Genomic DNA, 22,504 nt, shown 5'->3' with positions numbered 1-22,504 from the left:
GGCAAATCTGCTCACCTTATGTGTATTTTCTTGAGAAAACCTGCACAATTATGTGAATTTTCTGGGGAAAGGGTTACCAAAACTTGGGCCCACTGTCTTTGCGTTGCACTTTTAAAGGGAACCCAAGGTGAGAATAATATTGAGGCTGCCATATTTATCTCCTTTTAAGCAATACCAGTTGCCTGGCTGACGTGCTGGTCCTCTGCCTCTAATTCTTTCAACCATAGACCCTGAACAAGCATGCAGCAGGTCAGGGGTTTCTGACAATATTGTCAGAACTGACAAGATTAGCTGCATGCTCTTTTCTGGTGTAATTCAGTTTACTACTGCAGCCAAATAGATCAGCAGGACAGCCAGGCAACTGGTATTGTTTAAAAAGAAATAAATATGGCAGCCTCCATATCACTCTCACCTCGGGTTCACTTTAAATTAGTTAGCTCCGCCTTCATCTGGTCATGACCACACCCATTTTTTGCAGCGGCGCGTGATCAGCTACCCCAGAAATTGGTCCAGCGCCTGCATAGCACCCCCCCCCCCCCAAAAAAAAAGTCCTGGAGCCACCACTGACTTTGACAGCAACATGGGAGAAAATTAATTTATGGCTCATTTTACTCTGGAAAAAATGTACTTCTTATTTGTATATGTTTGCACTTATTTTAAATTTTACAGTTTTTCACTGTAGTGCCCCTTTAAAGAGAACCTGTACTGAGTAAAAATATTTAAAATAAACACATGCGGTAACTTCAAATGAACATTGCATAGTTACCTTGCCATCAGTTCCTCTCAGAAGCTCACCATTTTCTTCTGACAATGATCCCTTCCAGTTCTGACAATATTTTGTCAGATCTGAAATATATCAGTTGCTGTCACTAAAATATCAGTTGCTGTCAGTTATAGCTGAGAGGAAAACTGATGTACCAGTTAATGTCCATGTTTCCCTATGGCTCAAGTGGGCGATGTTACAGTTTAACTGTGTGCTGACCAGAAAGCTGTTATGGGCAATAGCCATTTTCAAAATGGAGGACGGAAAATTCCCTTGATCACAGTGAACAAACAGGACGCGGGACAGGAGAAAGATACTGAGGAGTAGACTACATGGAAGGTAAGTATGACTTGTGTATGCTTATTTAGACTTTTAATTTTCAGTACAGGTTTTCTTTAAAGAGAATCTGTATTGTTAAAATCGCACAAAAGTAAACATACCAGTGCGTTAGGGGACATCTCCTAATACCCTTTGACACAATTTCGCCGCTCCTCGCCGCATTAAAAGTGGTTAAAAACAGTTTTAAAAAGTTTGTTTATAAACAAACAAAATGGCCACCAAAACAGGAAGTAGGTTGATGTACAGTATGTCCACACATAGAAAATACATCCATACACAAGCAGGCTGTATACAGCCTTCCTTTTGAATCTCAAGAGATCATTTGTGTGTTTCTTTCCCCCTTCAGTTCTCATGCACTGAAGTTTCAGGCTGCTTGTTTCTTCCTGCAAACAGCTTTGCCCTTGTCTGTAATTCTTCAGTATGTGAAAGCCCAGCCAGCTCAGAGGACCATTTATCCAGCTTGTAAAAGATAAGAGAGAAGCTGCTCTAGTCCTAAATAACACACAACCACAACACTGAAGAACTTGGCAGCCTTCCAGACACAGGCCGACAAGTCTGACAGGGGAAAGATACACTGATTTATTACAGAGACAGTGATAGTATAGAGTGCTGCAGTAAGCCAGAACACATTAGAATAGCTTTTTGAACTTGTAGGATGATAAAAAACAGGATGCAATTTTTGTTACGGAGTCTCTTTAAGCTGTTTTTATAGTATATTGGGCTCTGTCTTTTCCTAATGCCTCCATGGCAGCACCTACGGGTTGTTGCCCCGCCCACAATCCCCATAGGACAAGTGAATAGATAAGTTAAACCCCACCCTGCTACTCCCTGTCTTTGCTTTTCGTCCTCCCCTCGGACATGCTGGATTGCTGCTGCACTCTTACCGGCCATCCCTGTGGTGGTTTTTTGTCGCCAGGTTCAGCCACTCCTGGTTGGCCCCGTGCACTCCAAAGGCGTGCCTAGAGGCAGGATCCCGTTGTGCTGGTCTTGGGAATCGTTTTGCTCCACGCATAGGGCTGTCAGGTAGGAGGCTAATAGCCACCTTTTCTTTTATGCTGGACGCTATACATGTTTGTTTGCTGGCTAATCGCCGGCTCTAGCGTGGGTCTCTGCCTCTTTCCGGGCTTCCGTGTGACACGCACCACACGCTTCCGGGTGCGCTCCAACATGCCTCAGCCTCTGATTGGTGTAGGCCGATCGTCACTTCCGGTTTCGCGGCGAAACCAGAAGTGGGGCGGCCGCCGGCGCTGTGTCAATATTTAAACAGCGGCTAAGCGGGGAGTCGGCGTCCATATGCGGAGTGTCGCCGGCAGTGCTCCAGGACGCCGATTCCCAGGGATTCAGCTACCGTATAGGTGGGTTTAGAGGTCTTATCCTCGGCCACTCTGTTTTTTTTTGTGTGAGCATGATGTTGGCTCAAGGAGCCTCCTGACTCAAGTTTATATATTATCTTTGTATGTCCTTTGCAGTTTCTTTCTATGGCTGATCAGGCTGAGGAGGTGGACGGGGTCACATTGAAAATGGAGACCACGCACATAGACCAGCAAGTACAGTTTAGGTAAGGATGCAGTAGGTGAGTATTTTACTTTTGAACGTATCAAAGAGCGCAGAGGAGTAATGGACATTTATTTGTTCCCTGACAGCCCTGAAAGACTTTCGAGTACTAGAAATTATTACTACAACAGAAGGCCAAGATCGCCACGAAGATCAGATTACCACTACTATGAAAGATCGCGGAGCAGATCTCCAAGAGACTATAGACGTTCTCACAGACATAGACACTCTAAGCCTTGCTGGGCTTGTGGAAAAACACCTCTACCCGGAAAGTTAGTTTGTCAGGATTGCTTTACTCAAATGTCCGCGGAACAGCAACAGCCGGTGGAAGTATCAGAATTAATTAAAAAGGCTGTTCAGGATTCCATGGCGGAGTATGTGGCGAAATTACCTCATGTAAATGACTCAGATATCCCGTCGACTGCTTCTCAACAGGAGGAAGATGAGGATTTCGAAGAAGGTCAGGCAGGATTTGACTTTGCCCTGGTTGAACCCTTTGTCAAGGCAGTCAAACAGGCCATAGAATGGGAGGAAGGGGAAGAGCAGGAGGAAGTACAGAAGAAAGTCTACTATAAACGTTTAAAGAAATCCTCGACTGCTTTTCCCTTCATGGAAGAAATAGCAGAAATTATTGAGGAAGAGTGGACTAAAGTCGAGAAGAAGGCTACCCTAAACAACAGGCTTGCGAAATTATATCCCTTACCAGAAAAGAAAACGAAGTCCTTAGACGAAGTTCCGTCAGTAGACGCCTCGGTTATGAGATTAGCCAAACACGTTACTCTCCCAATTGACGACGCAGTATCTTTCAGGGAGCCAAGCGATAGAAAAATTGACGCAGATCTGAAAAAATTATATACGGTTATGGGAGGAGCCATGAGGCCAGCAGTTGCCCTAGCCTCAGTAAGTAGAGCCGTTAGAGCCTGGACTGAGAACCTGCAGACCGCGATCACCACCGGAGCAGACAAGGAAACGCTAATTAACGGCTTACAGGATTTCAAACTGACAGCGGATTTCATTGGCGAGACAGCTATAGACCTGGTGAGAGCGATAGCAAGATCAATGCTATATGGAGTGACGGCTAGGAGAGCCCTGTGGCTCAGATCGTGGTTTGCAGACCCCATGTCAAAGCAAAACTGGTGCAAGATTCCGTTTGACGGGAAGTCACTCTTCGGTGACAGAATGGATTCAGCAATCTCCAAGGTCACCGGAGGTAAATCAGGACTAATACCACAAGATCGTAAGACAAAAAAAACATTTTCTTCCCAATCAGGCCGTTTCCAACAGACAAGATATCGTAACGCAAGGTCATATAGACCCGGCAAGGAATATCGCAAGAATTGGCAGGGGGGTCAGTCAACCCTTCAGCGACTGAACAAGCAAAAGGCAACACCGCCTGCTCCGAGTACTTCAAAGGGGTTTTGATGGTGTGTCCGCCCAGGTGAGCCCAGTGGGGGGAAGGCTCCAGTTTTTCGGACACACTTGGGCGGAGCATATTCAGAATCCCTGGGTGCTGGAGACAATTACTCAGGGTCATCGTTGGAGCTTCATAGACAAACCTCCACCAGATATTTTTGTAGCAACAAAAATTCCAACATCAAACGACAAGAGACAGATCCTAGAAACATACATTCAGGAGTTGGTCTCGAAGAAAGCCGTGAGGGAAGTTCCAACCGAGGAAGAAGGCAAGGGGGTCTACTCACCCCTATTCCTGGTGGAGAAAAAAATCGGGGAAGTTGAGACCAGTTTTGGACCTAAGAACTCTGAACAGACACATAAGATCACACCATTTCAAGATGGAATCTTTACAATCTATAATCCTATCAGTGGAGCAGGGAGACTGGATGTTATCCGCGGACCTAGAGGACGCATACCTACATATCCCTATCCATCGGGATTTCCAGCGCTATCTACGATTCTGCGTGGGAAACCTGCAATTACAGTTTACCTGTCTCCCTTTCGGGATAAGTACCGCCCCCAGAACTTTTTCCAAAGTATTAGTCCAGGTGATAGCCCTACTTCGTCTGAAGGGATTGAGAACACACCATTACCTGGACGATATACTTCTTCTATCCCAGGATATAGAGTTGATTCAGTCTCAGAGGACGCTTCTTTTGACCACTCTCCAAGACTTCGGCTGGCTAATAAGCTGGGAGAAGAGTCAGCTTACCCCTGCGCAGGATATGGTTTTCTTAGGAGCAAGCTTCCAAACCGTATACAACTCGGTAGGTCTGCCAGAGGCCAAGATACACACCATAATACAGAGAATACGACAGGTGGAACCTATTCAAAGGTGGAGAGCGAGACAATGCCTCAGCCTCCTTGGAGTCCTAACATCAACGATAGCCATGGTTCCATGGGCCCAGTGGCACACGAGAATGCTTCAGTGGGAATTCCTCACCCAATGGGACGGCATCAATATGAATCAAGACATCTTCCTAACAGAATCGATCAAGGAAAGTCTCCTTTGGTGGGGAAACAAGACAAATCTGTCAAAGACCCACAGTATAGTCAAACAGGAATCATTACTGTTAACAACAGATGCGAGCAACAAAGGTTGGGGGGCTTTTCTTGCATCAGCGACAGTACAGGGAACATGGCACAGGAAGGAATCAGAGGAGTCAATCAATATCTTGGAGCTGAGGGCAGCTTACTATGCTCTTTGTCATTTCCTACCGACATTGTCCAGCAAGTCGGTTCTACTGAGAATGGACAACAGAACTGCTGTAGCCTATGTGAACAGGCAGGGGGGCACCAGGAGCTGGAAATTGTTAAAAGAGACGGCTCGAATCATGATTCTAGCGGAGAAGAACCTGGTAGATCTGAAAGCCTTATACATTCCAGGGATACAGAACACGAAGGCGGATTTTCTGAGTCGGTGCAAGCTATGCAACAACGAGTGGTCCTTGAACCAGAAGATCTTCGAGGAAATCTGCAAGAGGTATGGGAGGCCACAGATAGATCTAATGGCAACTCCCCAGAATGCAAAATGTCAGAGATTCTTCTCCCGCTGGAAGTCGTACTCAGCAGAAGCAATGGATGCAATTTCTGCACCTTGGAATTTCAAGCTGGGGTACGTTTATCCACCTGTTCCCATGGTGAGCAGACTACTCAGGAGAATATCCCGAGAGACAATGGTAGTGATAGCGGTAATTCCATACTGGCCGCATCGACCTTGGTTTTCCCGGCTGTGGAAATTGAAGATACAGGCTCCATGGAGAATACCGATAGACAGGGCCGGCCCTAGACTTTTTGCCGCCTGAGGCAAATTTTTAAAAATAAATTGCCACTGCCGCCCCTCCCCCCCCCCTCGGGGGAGGGGCCGCTGTGGGGGGCCGCCGAGCTGGAGGGGTAGCTGGCAGGACGGGGGTATTGGGCCAGCGGCGGGGAGGGGGGTCGGACCCCCCCCCTCCCTCGCCTGGGTCCCCCGTCCTCCGCTCCCCTCCAGCCTAAATAGACGCAGCCGTATATGTAAGAGGCACGGGCGGGGAGGACACTCACCTCTTCCCAGCATGCGCTCCACTGACATCACTTCCTGCAGCGTTGCAGGAAGTGATGTCAGTGGAGTGCACGCTGGAGCGAGGAGGAGGTGGGTGTCTCCCCGCCCGTGCCTCTTACATATACGGCTGCGTCTATTTAGGCTGGAGGGGAGCGGAGGACGGGGGACCCAGGCGAGGGAGGGGGGGGTCCGACCCCCCTCCCCGCCGCTGGCCCAATACCCCCGTCCTGCCAGCTACCCCTCCAGCTCGGCGGGCCGGCTCCCCGCACCCACGGACGGGCGGGTGCCGCCCCTGGAAATTTGCCGCCTGAGGCAAAAGTTTCACCCCGCCTCATGAGCGGGCCGGCCCTGCCGATAGAGACGAACATGATACAACAGGGACCGTTTGTGCACCCCAATCCACAAATTAGCTTTGACGGTATGGCTGTTGAAGGGAGGAAGCTAAAGGATGCAGGATGTTCAGACGAAGTGATTGAGACACTCTTAAAGGCTAGGAAATCCACAACAAACCGGACCTATCATACGATCTGGAATAAATTCACGACTTTTGCGAACCAACAACAATTTAACCCCTTACATCCGGAAGTTCATCAAATATTACAGTTTCTCCAAACGGGATTGGACAAACAGCTAGGCTACTCGACTCTTAGGTGCCAAGTGACGGCTATATCAGCGCTAACAGGGAGAAGATGGGCAACCAACCCGTTAGTGACCCAATTCTTGAAAGCGGTGATGAAGATCAAACCTCCGATACGTAATATATTTCCAAAGTGGGACCTGCCTATAGTTTTGGAAGCACTTGCAGGGCCACCTTTTGAGCCCATGGAAGAGAGCTCATTATGGCATCTCACCCTAAAGTCTGTTTTTCTTCTAGCCATTGTTTCAGCTAAGAGGGTATCTGAACTTCAGGCCATCGGAATAAAAGAGCCTTCTCTGAACTTCTTTCCAGATAGAATAATCATACGCCCGGTACAACAATTTATTCCCAAAGTATCTACTGTATTTCATTTTAACCAGGAATGGACATTACCCACATTCCAGACTACAGATTCAGAGGAGCCGCACAGCCTGGACGTGTCACGTGTACTTAAACAGTACCTAAGGGTGACAGAAACTTTTAGAAAAACAGAAAGACTGTTTGTCATCGCGGCAGGATATAGGAAAGGCGAAGCAGCATCGTCTAGATCTATTTCATCCTGGATTGTAAACGCAATCGAAACCGCCTACAGGGTCAGTAACCTAGAACCCCCACAGGAGTTAAAAGCCCATTCCACCAGGTCCATGTCTACATCATGGGCAGCTTATTCTAGGGTGTCAGCGGAAAAGATCTGCCAGGCAGCTAGCTGGAGTTCTGTGCATACATTTATGCAACACTACAGGGTAGACCCAGCAGCTAATTCCACAATTGACTTTGGTAGAGCGGTTCTTTCTGTTACCAAACCTGTATCAGTCACGTAATACTTAATTTTGTATATATGCTGAGACTTACCTGTCTGACAAACTTTTGAGTGTTTGCACTGTAATAAAATAATACTTTTTTGTGCACCAGCAATAATAGCCCTCCCTTGATTCTGTTATTTAGCTAGTTATATCCCGTAGGTGCTGCCATGGAGGCCTTAGGAAAACGGAAAATTGTATACTTACCTATCAGTAATTTTCCTTTCCTGATGCATCCATGGCAGCACATAGGACCCACCCTATTGCTTGGTGAGGTCGAAAAGAGAATAGACAGGGAGTAGCAGGGTGGGGTTTAACTTATCTATTCACTTGTCCTATGGGGATTGTGGGCGGGGCAACAACCCGTAGGTGCTGCCATGGATGCATCAGGAAAGGAAAATTACCGATAGGTAAGTATACAATTTTCCGTTTTGGTGGCACTCAAATTACAGCCTGAGCGCCACTATAGCCGTAATTCACATTACAGCCTATGGGGGTGCCTGGTGCCCCCAAATTTTCTGTGCCATTTTTGCCTGTCTCGTTCTACACTAACCTAACCTCACTACCGTTACTCCTAACATTACCCTTACTGCTCCTACATCTAAAACTAACCTTACTTACTGATGTCTTCAGGACACTCGCCAAACCATTGCGCTGGCACCTCTCAATCATAAAAGTGACGTGACACAGCTTTCCCAGTCAGGACAAATGTATTGTTGATTAATGCCAAATCTAAGCACCCCGGTGCACCATAGCCGCAATTAAGATTGCTGGCTATGGTCCTGCTGAGGACACAGTTTGGGCACCCATGACAGTAAATTCACACATTTCAACAGTGCTGGCTCCACTCCCTCACTACATGCGACTGCTCTCTGGCCTGTGTATTGGTGTATAAGCCAGAAAGTGTCATCAGAGGTGGTTGTACATACAGAAATAAGGGCCCTGCCAGGGCACACAGGGAATCTGCTGTTTTCCTAGCTCCTTCATATAACGTAGTCTTATTGTTAGTTTCATTATTTTTGAGCAAGTTCAGAACGGGTTCAAAAAACCTCTAGCTCTAAGCCCAAACTTTAACTTGTGAAAAATGGATTCGTTTTGCTATTTTTTTTTGAAAATGGTGCTGGTGGCTTATAGGCATGAGCAGCACTAGTTAGAATTTACTTTTGAAATGACTATTATTGTAACTTATTCATAAGGATCTTTCTTCCCTGTACTACACAGTCATTTCTGGTATTTCACAACTCATTGGGTTACACCAGCTGCTTTGTATGCAGCAATGTATTTGCCAGCAAAACAACTGATTTGCCGATTGCTTTTTAACAATGGGTCATGTGTGTCTCACATGCAGTTTTTTCAGATAAAGACAGGCTAAAGTTAAAGTGTACCTGTAAATAAAAAAATTGATTTACAGTAAATTTAAAAAAAATTGTGTTGCTCCTTTAAGCATTTACTGCGGCCAGTTGCTTCCAGGGTTCCACTTGTTCATAGGCAGCGCTACACTGGGGCACCTTGGGGCACTTGCTCTCCCTGGGAATCCCCTGGTCCCCTCTGAATGATCCCCCCTCCTTCAGTAACATACAGTTAATGGTGTCCAGCCCCTAGCAGCGTACACTGAACAGGATGGGGTCTGTAAAAACTCTCCATGTCAGCGTGAGTCTATGTAAACATTAGAGTGTACCTAAGACGACAGGACATAAAAGTTTTATACATACCTGACCTTCCTCCAGCCCCCTCCACACAGACCGCTCCCTCACAGCCATCCAAAGCCTCCAGGATCCTCTTGTAGCAGCTCCCTTATCATTGGCCAGTCGGTGCAGGCGCTGTCCACCCGTGCATGTTCCCCCATCGCGCTCCAGAGGCTGGGAGAGTTCTGCACCTGCACAGTAGTAATGTGCAGGCATGGACCGCTCCCAGCCACGGAGTACGCCCTGACTGTTGGAGATAACGGTGCTACTACTGGAGGGTCCAGGAGGCTTTCAACAGCTGCGAGGGAGCGATCTGTGTCAAGAGGGCTGCAGGAAGCCTCAGATATGTATAAAACATTTATGTCCTGTTGTTTCTTTTAAGCAAACCAAGGGTCTCATCTATTTGCCATAAGTACCTCACAATCCTTTCAAGATCCCTTGTAATTAATGTATCTGGATGAAACTTATATTTGTCAAAAAAAAAATCTCCCTACCTCCTTCGGATTGTATGTTTTAGCATTGTCAATCAACAGGAATACAGTCTGAAGAAGGCTTACAAGCTGAAAGCTTACTGTTTTTATTTTGAATTAGCCAACAGAATAAATAATCCTGATTCGAAACTTCCTGTCTGTAAAAATACATGCTCTAGTCTCCAGCAAAGCTTATATTCAAAGATAAGGAATTACACACACAGTCTGGGCCATATCTCTTAAGAGGCACTTGCTGGCATGTGCCCCTAGCAGCTCTTTAATGGGGGCGGCGACTTGACTACACAGTTTTTGTTTTTTCTTGTGAAGAGCCTTCCCCATTGGCAACAGGGATAACTTGCACGGAAAAATGACCAAGCCAAACAAGCCAAACAAGGAGCATCAGCAGTATGGCCACCAGCAGGAAACGTCTAACAAAAGTTTTGCAATGTACTTTCAGGCTGCAACAGCCAGACCTACCACCATGTATGACTCACCAGCGGTGCCTCTCTGCTAAGGTCATTAAATTGCCCTGATAAAGACACCTACTTAGTCTTGCAAAGTTGGCTTGATATTGATTTAATAAAGTTTTATTTCAGAGTGCAACCACCATACTGGATTTTTAGCTTTGCCATGGGGAAGTGCAGGGCACATGATATCTTTTCATTGGTGGGTAGCGTACTGGTAAGGCTGCTGCCTTTGATGTGGGAGTAAAGCCTTTGACCAGGGTTTAAATCCCAGCTCAAGCCAGTATGTAATACAGCAAGAAGTCTTTGGGCAAGGCTCCCTAATTATCCTAGCTGCGAATGGAGAGCACCTTAGGGGGCTGCAGCCCTGAAGCGCTTTGAGTCTGCCAGGAGAAAAAGCACAATGTCAATGTTCTGTGTTTTGTCTTGTCGATCAAAGCGAACCGAAGGTAATTCAACCAACACTAACTGTTCCATCAAAGAAAATTGGATACAGATAGCTTGTAACTTATCAGCCAATCAGCTTTTAGCTGTGGAAATAAACAAGAATTCTGATTGATTGCACACAGCAACAGCTTATTTCTTGCACCTGTTTTATGTGCACCTGTCTTGATAAATCAGCCTTTCAGTTTCAGTTCTTGACATGAGCAGATATTTTACAGAGCACCTGTCTCTAAGCAGTCTTGATGTAATGAGGACAGGCAGATATGGCAAGATAAGACCAACAGTCTTTTTTGTAAGCACATTTTTATGCAAAAATAAATAAATAAAAATAAATGTTTTAAATGGAGGAGGGGGGGGAGGGGGGGGGGGGGGTTGCGGGATAATTAGCATACATTTACAGTGCTAAATTTGAAATAAATATGAAGCAATCACAGAGGCTGCCTACAGAGAGTTATTGTTGCAGATTTCACGTACGTTATGTCTGATATTTCTAGACTAAATTTCGTTTATTACGTTTTCACACATAAAGCTTATAGAGGGTCCCAGTAAACGGATGTCACAGAAACTGTCACCACATTTGACATATTCTGTACCATTATCAGAACGTGTATCTTGCACTGCCCCGGAAATCTCTCAACTAGTATTTTTATTCAACGGATATAAATTCAGTGGTGTACCCCGCACCTGCTAAGCATTCTTAAAGGGGTCGGCGAGGCTATGATAGTGTGAAACAAGGGAAAACGCTCTTTCAGTTTTGATAAGAGCTGTTAAAGGACCACTAACGGAAAAAAAAAATATGTAAGATTGAAAATACACACATATAAAATGTGCATTTCTCCCAGAATAAAATGTACTGTAACTTACCTATTCCTATGTTGCTGTCACTTACAGTAGGAAATAAAAAGACAGATCTGGCAGATTATGGACTAATCCATTGCCTCATTGGGTATTCACAGTATTACCTGTATTCTTACCAAAAGTAATCACTAGAAAGGGCCTATACAGAGATGCTGGCTGGCTTCCGTATTCGATTGAACGCTATTTTGGCAGATGGACTGACTAACTGCAGTTCAGTAAGTGGTTTTGTAAATAAAGAAAAACCCCAAAAATCCCCTATGAAGTCGGTCAGATTTTCAAAAATTAATGTATAGTTCATCTTACTCTTGCAAAAAAATCTACAATTTTATGTATGTATTTTAAATTTGATACTTTTTTTTAAATTTACAATTCTTATCCTTTAAGGGTATTGAAGAAATTCTGCCATTTATTTTTTTTAGTGCCGTGTTTGCACCATTAGCAAGATTTCCCCTCACTTGCTCACAGTGAGACAAAGAAGAAAACTGGAAACCTTCCCCAGTAAGGAACATCTCACAATTGTAGTCAGATCAGACGCTACAAGCGAAACTGTATCATAAACCAGAGGTGTAACTACAGCCATAGAGGGTGCTCTTGGACCCAGGTGGTCTTTGAATGTTTTTACTAGCCTTTTACATTTTTTTGTCACTGTGCGCCTTTACATTTCTCTGTTCATGTGCCGCATGCACATCACTTGAGTATGGGCTTGATTCACAAAGCGATGCAAACTGTTTAGCATGGGTGTGCTAAACACATAGCAGGTGAAGTGCCGTTCGTGGACTTTTGCGCGTGCAAAAGTCCGCAATCGCGCAAATCGCGGCACTTTGCGCGCGCAAAAGTCTGCGAACGGCACTTCACGTGCTAACTGTTTAGCACACCCGTGCTAAACAGTTTGCACCGCTTTGTGAATCAAGCCCTATGTGTTGCCATTTCCAATCACACACATTTCTAGGAGAAGTTGACATTGCCCAGATCTAAATTCTTCTATTGAGCTCGTAATATCTAGTTTCTGTCCCTGTTATCTGGTCTGGTTATCTCTGTAAAAGTTTAGGAATCACATCACTTTTGGGTTAGTAACGAGTCTCACAGGCGTAGAAGAAGAAGGCAAATTTAACCGTAGTGGCTGGATAGTGTAATGGTTAAGGGCTCTGCCTCTGGCACAGGTGACCTGGGTTCAAATCTCGGCTCTGCCTGTTTAGTAATCCTGAACCTATTCAGTAGGAGACCTTGGGCAAGACTCCCTAACACTGCTACTGCCTATAGAGCGCGTCCTAGTGGCTGTAGCTCTGGCGCTTTGAGTCCGCCAGGAGAAAAGCGCAATATAAATGTTCTGTGTTTGTTTAACCAAATGGATACAGATAACAGATTTATTAGAGGTTTTGTCCCTCCTCTTCTCTGTCCAAAACTTAAATATATATATATATATATATATTGGCACATCCAAATCCAGTGTATTATGTCTGACCAGGAGATTATGCCATCCAAGGCAAAGCATGCTACAAGATTAACTGATGCACACCATGTGGTACAATAGTACATCCATAATGATGATAATAATAGTAACAATAATTCATCATCATCATCATTATTACAATGCATACAGAGATGTGCCAAATTGGTTTATGTCAGTTAATCTGCTGGTATGTTTTTGAGGAAATAGGAGCAACAAAATACTTTGATAAAATTGTTATTAGAAGTAGTATTACCTATTCCGGTCCAATAATGTTTCTTGACAATGCTGAATTTCTACATACAACAAATAGATCTTTTTCTCTTTCCTATAGGTATTAAAAATATGTAACTTGAATGTAACTACAACATTGGAATCCACTTTATACTGTAATTGTTGATATAATAATTAATTAATATCACTTCAATAGTCCACTCCACCCTTTTATTCTATGGCCTCAATTCACGGAGCATTATCAAACGTTTATCAAACACTTTATCAAACGTTTGATAATTTACCTCAAGGGTAAAATCTCATTTTGAATTCATTAAGATGTTATATATTTGTTGAACGTTTTATCGGTAAAACATTCTATAAATATATAACACCTTAGTGAATTTAAAATGAGATTTTACCCATGAGGTAAATTATCAAACGTTTGATAAAGTGTTTGATAAACGTTTGATAATGCTCCGTGAATTGAGACCTATGTCAATAATTAAAAATGGTAAAAATCTTTTTCTTTTTTTTTTTTTTAATTAAAAATATTTGTTGATGTTACATTTTTGTGGCAGCCACATAGTACTGTTTATCATTTTTCTGAGTTGATAAATTCGCACAGGAAATCATGAATACTGGTGATCCGTGTTCTAAGCGTTTTAAATACTGTTTGCTTTTGCTCTAACTTTGCAAATCAGACAAGCACATTTATTATAGTTGTGTGCATAATTAACTACCATAATAATAATAATAATAATAATACGTTAAAAAAAATTATTATCGTAAATCAATTGAGGATTTCAAAAAAATTGATGGAGAAGTAGGGAAAAATTCAATCTCAATCTATTTACTGACTATGTGATTTGTCTACAGTAGTAGGATTTTTTTTTTGAAAGCAGTAAGATTTACAAAAAAGATATGACAGGGCCTGATCCAATTCCATTTTTCTCCTAAGGTTTCTCCCAGGTGATATTTTCACATTTTGAATAAAATGCTTTTTAAGCCGCCAGCAAGCAAGAAAACACTCAGAAACATTTTGAAAGTACTTTTTCCCCTACAGGTGAAACTCGAAAAATTAGAATATCGTGCAAAAGTCTATTTATCTCAGTAATTCAACTTAAATGGTGACACATATATGAAATAGGAATCCTTTGCAGGTGTTTTGGATGAATTAGCTGGTTAGAGTCTGACACTTTGAGCCTAGAATATTGAACATTTTCACAATATTCCAATGGGCTGAGATTTTGATTTTGGGGTTTTCATAAGCTGTAAGCCATAAGCATCAACATTATAACAACTAAAGACTTGAAATATCTCTCCTTGCATGTAATGAGTCTATGTAATATATTAGTTTCACCTTTTAAATTGAATAATAAATGGACTTTTGCACAATATTCACATTTTTCGAGTTCTAGCTGTACCTTTTGTTACTTTTTCAATTGCCAAGTGCAAAAGTTATTTTAAACACAAGATGAAAAATTATTTCCTAGGAGAAAACATGGGAGGAAAAGTGAATTGGTTTGGACCCAATATTACATAGTTTGTCTGAAAAGAAAAGAAAAAACATTACGTATGTGCTTAGACAAAGAGAAAGCAGAGGTCAGAACATGGAAACATAACATGTAGTCTTTTTGTTTGTTTTTGTTTTTCTTTAATGTTAGGAGATGATTCATGAAAACTAGCAAAGCAACACAGGGCCATTGCTTATGCCAGTAACGGCATCTCAGTCTTCCATTCTGTAACTAGTGCTGATATAAATAAATATGGAAACTGACTGGTTGCTAATTGCTTTCATCTACTCTTTACTCCTACCACCTCTAACCATTATCAATACGCAAATCTTCTACAATAATATGATAAACAAAATGTAGTCATGTTTTCTAGGCAATTCATGTATCACTTTCCCTTTGAAAAGGTCACCAGAAAGCTTTTATATAGTACAGGATCTTCTCAAAAAATTAGCATATTGTGATAAAGTTCATTATTTTCTGTAATGTACTGATAAACATTAGACTTTCATATATTTTAGATTCAGTACACACAACTGAAGTCGTTCAAGCCTTTTATTGTTTTTCTTATTGATGATTTTGGCATACAGCTCATGAAAACCCAAATTTCCTATATCAAAAAATTAGCATATTTCATCCGACCAATAAAAGAAAAGTGTTTTTAAAACAAAAAAAGTCAACCTTCAAATAAATATGTTCAGTTATGAACTCAATACTTGGTTGGGAATCCTTTTGCAGAAATTACTGCTTCAATGCTGCGTGGCATGGAGGCAATCAGCCTGTGGCACTGCTCAGGTGTTATGGAGGCCCAGGATGCTTCGATAGCGGCCTTAAGCTCATCCAGAGTGTTGGGTCTTGCGTATCTCAACTTTCTCTTCACAACATCCCACAGATTCTCTATGGGGTTCAGGTCAGGAGAGTTGGCAGGCCAATTGAGCACAGTGATACCATGGTCAGTAAACCATTTACCAGTGGTTTTGGCACTGTGAGCAGGTGCCAGGTCGTGCTGAAAAATGAAATCTTCATCTCCATAAAGCTTTTCAGCAGATGGAAGCATGAAGTGCTCCAAAATCTCCTGATAGCTAGCTGCATTGACCCTGCCCTTGATAAAACACAGTGGACCAACTCCAGCAGCTGACATGGCACCCCAGACCATCACTGACTGTGGGTACTTGACACTGGACTTCAGGCATTTTGGCATTTCCCTCTCCCCAGTCTTCCTCCAGACTCTGGCACCTTGATTTCTGAATGACATGTAAAAGTTGCTTTCATCTGAAAAAAATACTTTGGACCACTGAGCAACAGTCCAGTGCTGCTTGTCTGTAGCCCAGGTCAGGCGCTTCTGCCGCTGTTTCTGGTTCAAAAGTGGGTTCATGCTTCCATCTGCTGAAAAGCTTTATGGAGATGAAGATTTCATTTTTCAGCACGACCTGACACCTGCTCACAGTGCCAAAACCACTGGTAAATGGTTTACTGACCATGGTATTACTGTGCTCAATTGGCCTGCCAACTCTCCTGACCTGAACCCCATAGAGAATCTGTGGGATGTTGTGAAGAGAAAGTTGAGAGACACAAGACCCAACACTCTGGATGAGCTTAAGGCCACTATCGAAGCATCCTGGGCCTCCATAACACCTGAGCAGTGCCACAGGCTGATTGCCTCCATGCCATGCCGCATTGAAGCAGTCATTTCTGCAAAAGGATTCCCGACCAAGTATTGAGTGCATAACTGAACATAATTATTTGTAGGTTGACTTTTTTGTTTTAAAAACACTTTTCTTTTATTGGTCGGATGAAATATGCTAATTTTTTGAGATAGGAAATTTGGGTTTTCATGAGCTGTATGCCAAAATCATCAATAAGAAAAACAATAAAAGGCTTGAACTACTTCAGTTGTGTGTAATGAATCTAAAATATATAAAAGTCTAATGTTTATCAGTACATTACAGAAAATAATGAACTTTATCAAAATATGCAAATTTTTTGAGAAGATCCTGTATTGTCCAGTTCTGAGTGTTTGTTGTCAGGGTGGATCTCATGCAAGTTTACTATATTGTTCAGGTGTGTTGGTGGTCGTATAGACGCACTACCAAGCTTCAGCTCTTCCCAATCTCTTATAAAATAAAAAGATGGTACCTTGTCCTCTAAGGAAGAGTTCCCTAACCCTGTCCTTAAGGCCCACCAACAGTACATGTTTAGCAGGAAAGCACACACATGCACAGGTGAGGTAATTAGTGTCTCAGCAGAGCTGATTAACTACATCTGTGGATTTATACAAAACATGTAGTGTTGGTGGGCCTTGAGGACAAGGTTGGGGAATACTGCTAAGGGGATTTTAATACTATGGAATATTTGAAGAGTTCAGTTGCAGGAGAGTGCCTTTTCAGTATGCCCTTAACCCTGGCGTTCTATTAAAATCGCCAGGGTGGCGGCGCAGCAGTTTTTTTTCCAATTTTTTAAAATCATGTAGTTAGCCTAGCGCTAGCTGCATGATAAGCACTGTGCAGCGGCATCCCCCCACCCCTTCCGATCGCCTCCAGCGATTAGAGCAAACAGGAAATCCCGCTCAGAACGGGATTTCCTGTTTGGCTTCCCCCGTCGCCATGGCGACGATCGGGGTGATGTCATCCACGTCATGGCGTCGGAGGGAGTCCCGATCCACCCCATAGTGCAGCCAGGCGGTGATTGGCCAGGCTGCGTAAGGGGTCTCGGGGGGGGGGGCCTGTAACATGGCGGGTAGTGGCGCATCGGCGGCGATCGATCACAACACGCAGCTAGCAAAGTGATAGCTGCGTGTTTTAAAAAAAATGTGTGAAAATCGGCCCACCAGGGCCTGAACAATCCACCGCGGCGGTCATGGACGAGCTGAGCTCGTCATTACCGCCAAGGTGGTTATTAAGGGAGGACACAGAGATGCAACCAATGAAAATCTTTCCAAAACATTAAAGGAAAGCTAGTGTGAAAGTAAGAAAAAACCTCTGTACTTTCCCACAACCCTTAGCTTGTAGGTCTATTTGGCAGGACCCCCCTCCCCATGTGCACTTCTCTGCAACCATATACAATCAGTGACTTGTTTGCATATTTCGGCTTGGTTCACAAATAAAGAGGGGTCCAGTCCTGTCCTGTCCTGTCCTGTCAGTTTTTGACAGTTGGCATCAGTTTTGTATGTGTTTATAGAATCAGAATCACTTTTAATTGCCAAGTACAGCAGGTGTCATACCCGGAATTATTATTGGCACACATGGCATAGGCAAAGTACTTAGGACAGGCATACACAGATGTGCAAAACAGACGATTACAGATGTGCAAGTACATATGTCAATTACAGGAGATCAACAGTTAGAGCAAGCAAGCCTGCCACGCCTTTGCTTAGTCAATTAGAACAGTTCCGGCCAGGCTGTGGAGCAAGTGCTGACCCACGGGTGCTCTGAGGAACTGGATGGGCGGCTGAGAAGTTATGCTGACCTAGAAGCTAACATACTACGTAGTGCTGTATGGGAGACATTACAACATTAAATAACGTTACACATGGACAAGGTAGCGTTAGTGCAGATTGGAATTCAGGAATAAAGTCTGGTTCACACATAAAGGTGCGTTCACACGCACTACGGCCGCCAACGACGGGTCCGTCAGACCCTCCCACTGGGTGGACTTTCAGGCGACAGTAGCGCATGTGTACGCACTGTTGGCGGACTGATAAGGCTGTTTCTGAGCGATCTGTAATGTCTCCCATACAGCACTACATAGCATGTTAGCATTATTTTCACAATAATTTATGTTTTTTATTTAAAAAAGAGGGACAAAATGTAAAAAGTCAAGAGATGTTGTACCCTTGTAAAGATAAATGGAGATGTGTTTGTACTTTTACTAATCTGTCATCATTATCATTTCCTGCAATTTCTGAGAAATTAAATTTAGATGCCCTTCCTATTAATAATAGTAATAATGTATTGTGAATGTATTTCCTGTTGTCATGTTTGGTCACTGGCACTAAAAACGGAAACCGACCGTAGGCAGCTGCCAAAGACCACAAGGAATAATGAGATATGTGGTCCTGTGTTCAGCAGGCAGCTGGTCCAGGAGGAGACAGCTTCAATAACTTACTGTTTACACAGTGCAGGGGGGCTAAAATCGTGATGTCATTGAGATATTATATTAAAAATCATTTGAATGTAACCTTTATGTTTCAAAAATGTAAAAACTAAATTTTTAAAAAACTTAGTACAAACAATTTAACAGAAGCAAATACCTGTGCTTAGAGGCTTTGGGCCATATGTAATTCCCTTTTTCTCCTGAGTTTACTCCTGAGTTTTCTCCTTGGTGATATTTGTATAACTTGCCAATAAAATAGGGATGCTCATTCGGATTCCGCGGAAATGCAATTTCCGAAATTCCAATCCAATTCTAGTGCGGTAGGCGGATTTCCGCCGGAAATCGCGGAAATTCCACCCGACTTTAACATCTATTTTCTCAAACTATAAGGTCTTTTTGAAAACTTTTTTTTGCATCTTATTCACAAGATGCAGTTTAATAAACCCTAAAAATGTGGTGTTTCTAGGAATTAAGGGGGCTTTGCTATTAACCGCTAAAGTCGGCGGATTTTTACTCTTCTGCATTTTACATTACAGTAAAAATCCGCCGACTTTAGCAGTTAATAGCAAAGCCTCCATAAGTCCTAGAAACACAAAATTTTTAGGGTTTATTAAACAGAATCTTCTGAACAAGATGCAAAAAAAAGTTTTCAAAAAGACCGTAAAAAACTGTGAGATAAAGAAAAGGAGGGGTGTAACCTGACTGAGTACAAACGAACAGATTTTATTCAAAAATGTACCAAAACTTTATTCATTATAAATCCAGGTGCTAAAAACATGAAATCTAAGACAATTCCCGCCAAATAGCTTGCCAACTGCCCAAACCCACCCGCAAGCCCCCACACAGAATACCCCGGCCTCGTAAGTCCCACCACTATGTCATGTGCACATGAGCTAGTTAAAGACTGCGCAGTTTCTGACCAATCGTGTCTAGACTCAAGAATAGAAAAAATGTATATTTAGGCAATTGCTTCGTTACAGATCAGCCTCTGAGCTTCTTGTAAGTTATCCACTTGGACATTTATATTAGGCCAGAATTTGAGTGCAGCCCATGCAGATATGTCAGGTCTTTTCAAAAAGACTTTATAGTTTTTGAGAAAATCAATGTTAAAGTCGGGCGGAATTTCAGCGATTTCAGGCGGAAATTCCGCATTGGAATGCGGAAATTGATAGCGGAAGGTGGAATCAATAATTTGGCAATGGCGGAATGCGGATTTACCGCGGAATCGGAAATTGGCATTCCGACCATCCCTTTAAAATACTCTTCAAGCCACCAGCAAGCCAGAAAATAGTCAAAACAATTTTAACAGTACTTTTTCCACCTACTTTTTTCAATTTTTCAATTGCAGAATGCTGAAAAGTTATTTTAAAGAGAAGATGAAAAATATATCCTTGGAGAACAAGGGAATTGCATATGGGCCTTTGCCTCTTATTCAATTGACTTTTTTTTCCTCCTAAGTTTTCTTCTAGATGATATTTTCACATCTGATCAATAAACTGCATTTTAATGCCACCAGCAAGCAAGAAAATACTCAGAATGATTTTGCAAGTACTTTTCACGTAGTTTTTCAATTGCTGACTTCAGAAAAGTTATTTTAAACAGAAGATGAAAAATGATCTCCTAGGATATTATTTAATGACCTGCATACTTTGCAAACTTAAACTACTATTAAACTTTCATTTACAAAACATTTTACATAATAATGAAAAAAAAAGCTTACATGTGCAAATGTGTAACAAAAGTTTCCACAAACTGTTAAAACTAATCATAAAAATAATGCTGTAAGTAACATGCCATAATTCTGCTTTTCATAATGGCAGATATAGCTTAAAGTATAACTAAAACCACATAAACTTGTCTCAGGTTGGTGGCACGTGCTAGCATGTCAGACCGAAGCCACTTCTACCTGCGCTGGGAACCCTCAGAGTCTGCACTGCAGTCAGGCCACTTCCTGTTGGTATGCGAGTAGTCACGCTTTTTCCACTCAATCGCAATGTACTGCATATAATATAGTGCCTGAGTGACCTATGGCATGGTCTGAACATAGTCATGTGGGGCAAAACCTCATCCTTTAGGCCTCTTGCACACTGCAAGCGATTCAGATTCAGATTCCGCTTTTTAATCTGTTTTTACTTCCGATTCAGATTCAGATTTGCAGTTTTCTCCCTGCACACTGCAAATCGGAATCTGAATCTGATGTAAAAAACAGATTAAAAAGCGGAATCTGAATCTGAATCGCTTGCAGTGTGCAAGAGGCCTAAAGGATGAGGTTTGTCAATGTCTATGTGAAACCTCACTGTGACAGAGTCAGCAATCCCATAGAAGTTGAAAGGGCCTATCCTGGCATGAGAAGCTGTATAGATATTTGTATATAACCGTATGAGGTGTAACCAGGGCGTAACTACAGGGGAGCAGACCCTGAGACTAGGGGGGGGGGGGCTACAGCTGTAAGAGGGCCCAAACTAGTACTCGACTTCCTCTGATAAAGGGGTCCATTCTCTAGATGAGGTGTTTTTGTGGCCACACTTGTTATGGGTGTGAAGATTATGATGTCCACACTTGTTTTATGTCCCTCGTGAGATAGGCCCCCTGTCTGTGAGGGTCATGAGTGGTTGGCAAGGGAAAGGATGTGGACATTGTGGGCCCAATCAAAGTTTTACTGGGTGGCCCCACGAGTTATAGTTACGCCCCTGGGTATAACCCTATAATAATACTGTCATTGATTAATAGACATCAATTTTACAAGTCTTTAAAATTCAAAACCAATTCACTTTTTCTCCTCAGTTTTCTCCTAGGGGATACATTTTTATCTTCTATTTAACCCATCTGGGACTAAAGGCTCTGGCCTTTTTTTTACTGTTGCATTTCCTGATCACTGTGATTGGCTCACAGTGATCAGGCAGTCAGGAGCCAATGAAAACGGTTCCTGACCAATGGACCGAATGTCGCTGTCTTCAGACAATGGAGATCTGTGCCGGTGGGGAAGCGATATTACGTCTTCTGTTTTAATGCCACAGAGGGCTTGGGCAGCCAGAAGTGCTGTGTATTTTTAACCTGGGGCGGTCCCTAATCAGTTAAAATAACTTTTCAGCACTCTACAATAGAGATGGCCCCGAATCTCCGATTTTAGGTTCGCGAACCTCCGCAAACGTTCGCGAACTTGCAAACTTTTGCGAACCGCAATATACTTCAATGAGGAGGCGAACTTTGAAAACTAGAAACATTTATGCTGGCCAAAAAAGTGATGGAAAAGATGCTACAAGGGGTCTAACATCTGAGTTTTTGCATGGAGGAGTGGGATAGACGCCAAAAGTCCCGGGGAAAAATCTGGATTTGACGCAAAGCAGCGTTTTAAGGGCAGAAATCACATTGCATGCTAAATTGGAGGCCTAAAGTGCTTTAAAACATCTAGCATGTGTATACATCAATCAGGGAGTGTAATTAGAGTACTGCTTCACACTGACAGACCAAACTCACTGTGTAACGCACCGCAAACAGCTGTTTGTGTTGTGACGGCCGCCCTAGACTGGTGCGCACCATGGCGAGAGTGCAGGCGATAGCGGTTTTCAAGCCCATATGGTCGCCAGGCTGAGGTAGCTCAATGACAGAACAACAGTGATTGTCCAGCTGATCGAATTTGGTCTGTCCACAATGAATCAACAACCTTATTATCTTTGGTGTGCCACCCCCCGAGACACTCATATAGCTGACGGTCATTGCTTTATTGT

The 22,504-nt window shown here is 43.0% G+C and overlaps 1 protein-coding gene across 3 annotated transcripts in view; it reads right to left on the bottom strand.

Moving 5' to 3' along the window:
* Positions 1-22,504, bottom strand: part of CD8A (CD8 subunit alpha) — an 84,367-nt gene that overhangs the window by 22,010 nt on the left and 39,853 nt on the right. The window contains exon 5 of one of the 3 annotated variants that reach the window (XM_068275241.1): positions 13,225-13,285. The exons of the other annotated variants lie outside the window; for them this stretch is intronic. Within the exon in view, the coding sequence (XP_068131342.1) occupies positions 13,254-13,285 (32 nt within the window). The 3' untranslated portion in view covers positions 13,225-13,253. Of the gene's footprint in view, positions 1-13,224; positions 13,286-22,504 lie in introns of those variants that run through there. 3 annotated transcript variants of the gene reach the window in all.

The sequence above is a fragment of the Hyperolius riggenbachi genome, chromosome 1 (assembly GCF_040937935.1).
Source record: "Hyperolius riggenbachi isolate aHypRig1 chromosome 1, aHypRig1.pri, whole genome shotgun sequence".
In the NCBI taxonomy this organism is placed as follows: Eukaryota; Metazoa; Chordata; class Amphibia; order Anura; family Hyperoliidae; genus Hyperolius; species Hyperolius riggenbachi.
The sequence above is the reverse complement of the archived record's forward strand: the minus strand, read 5'-3'. Positions and strand labels throughout refer to the sequence as shown.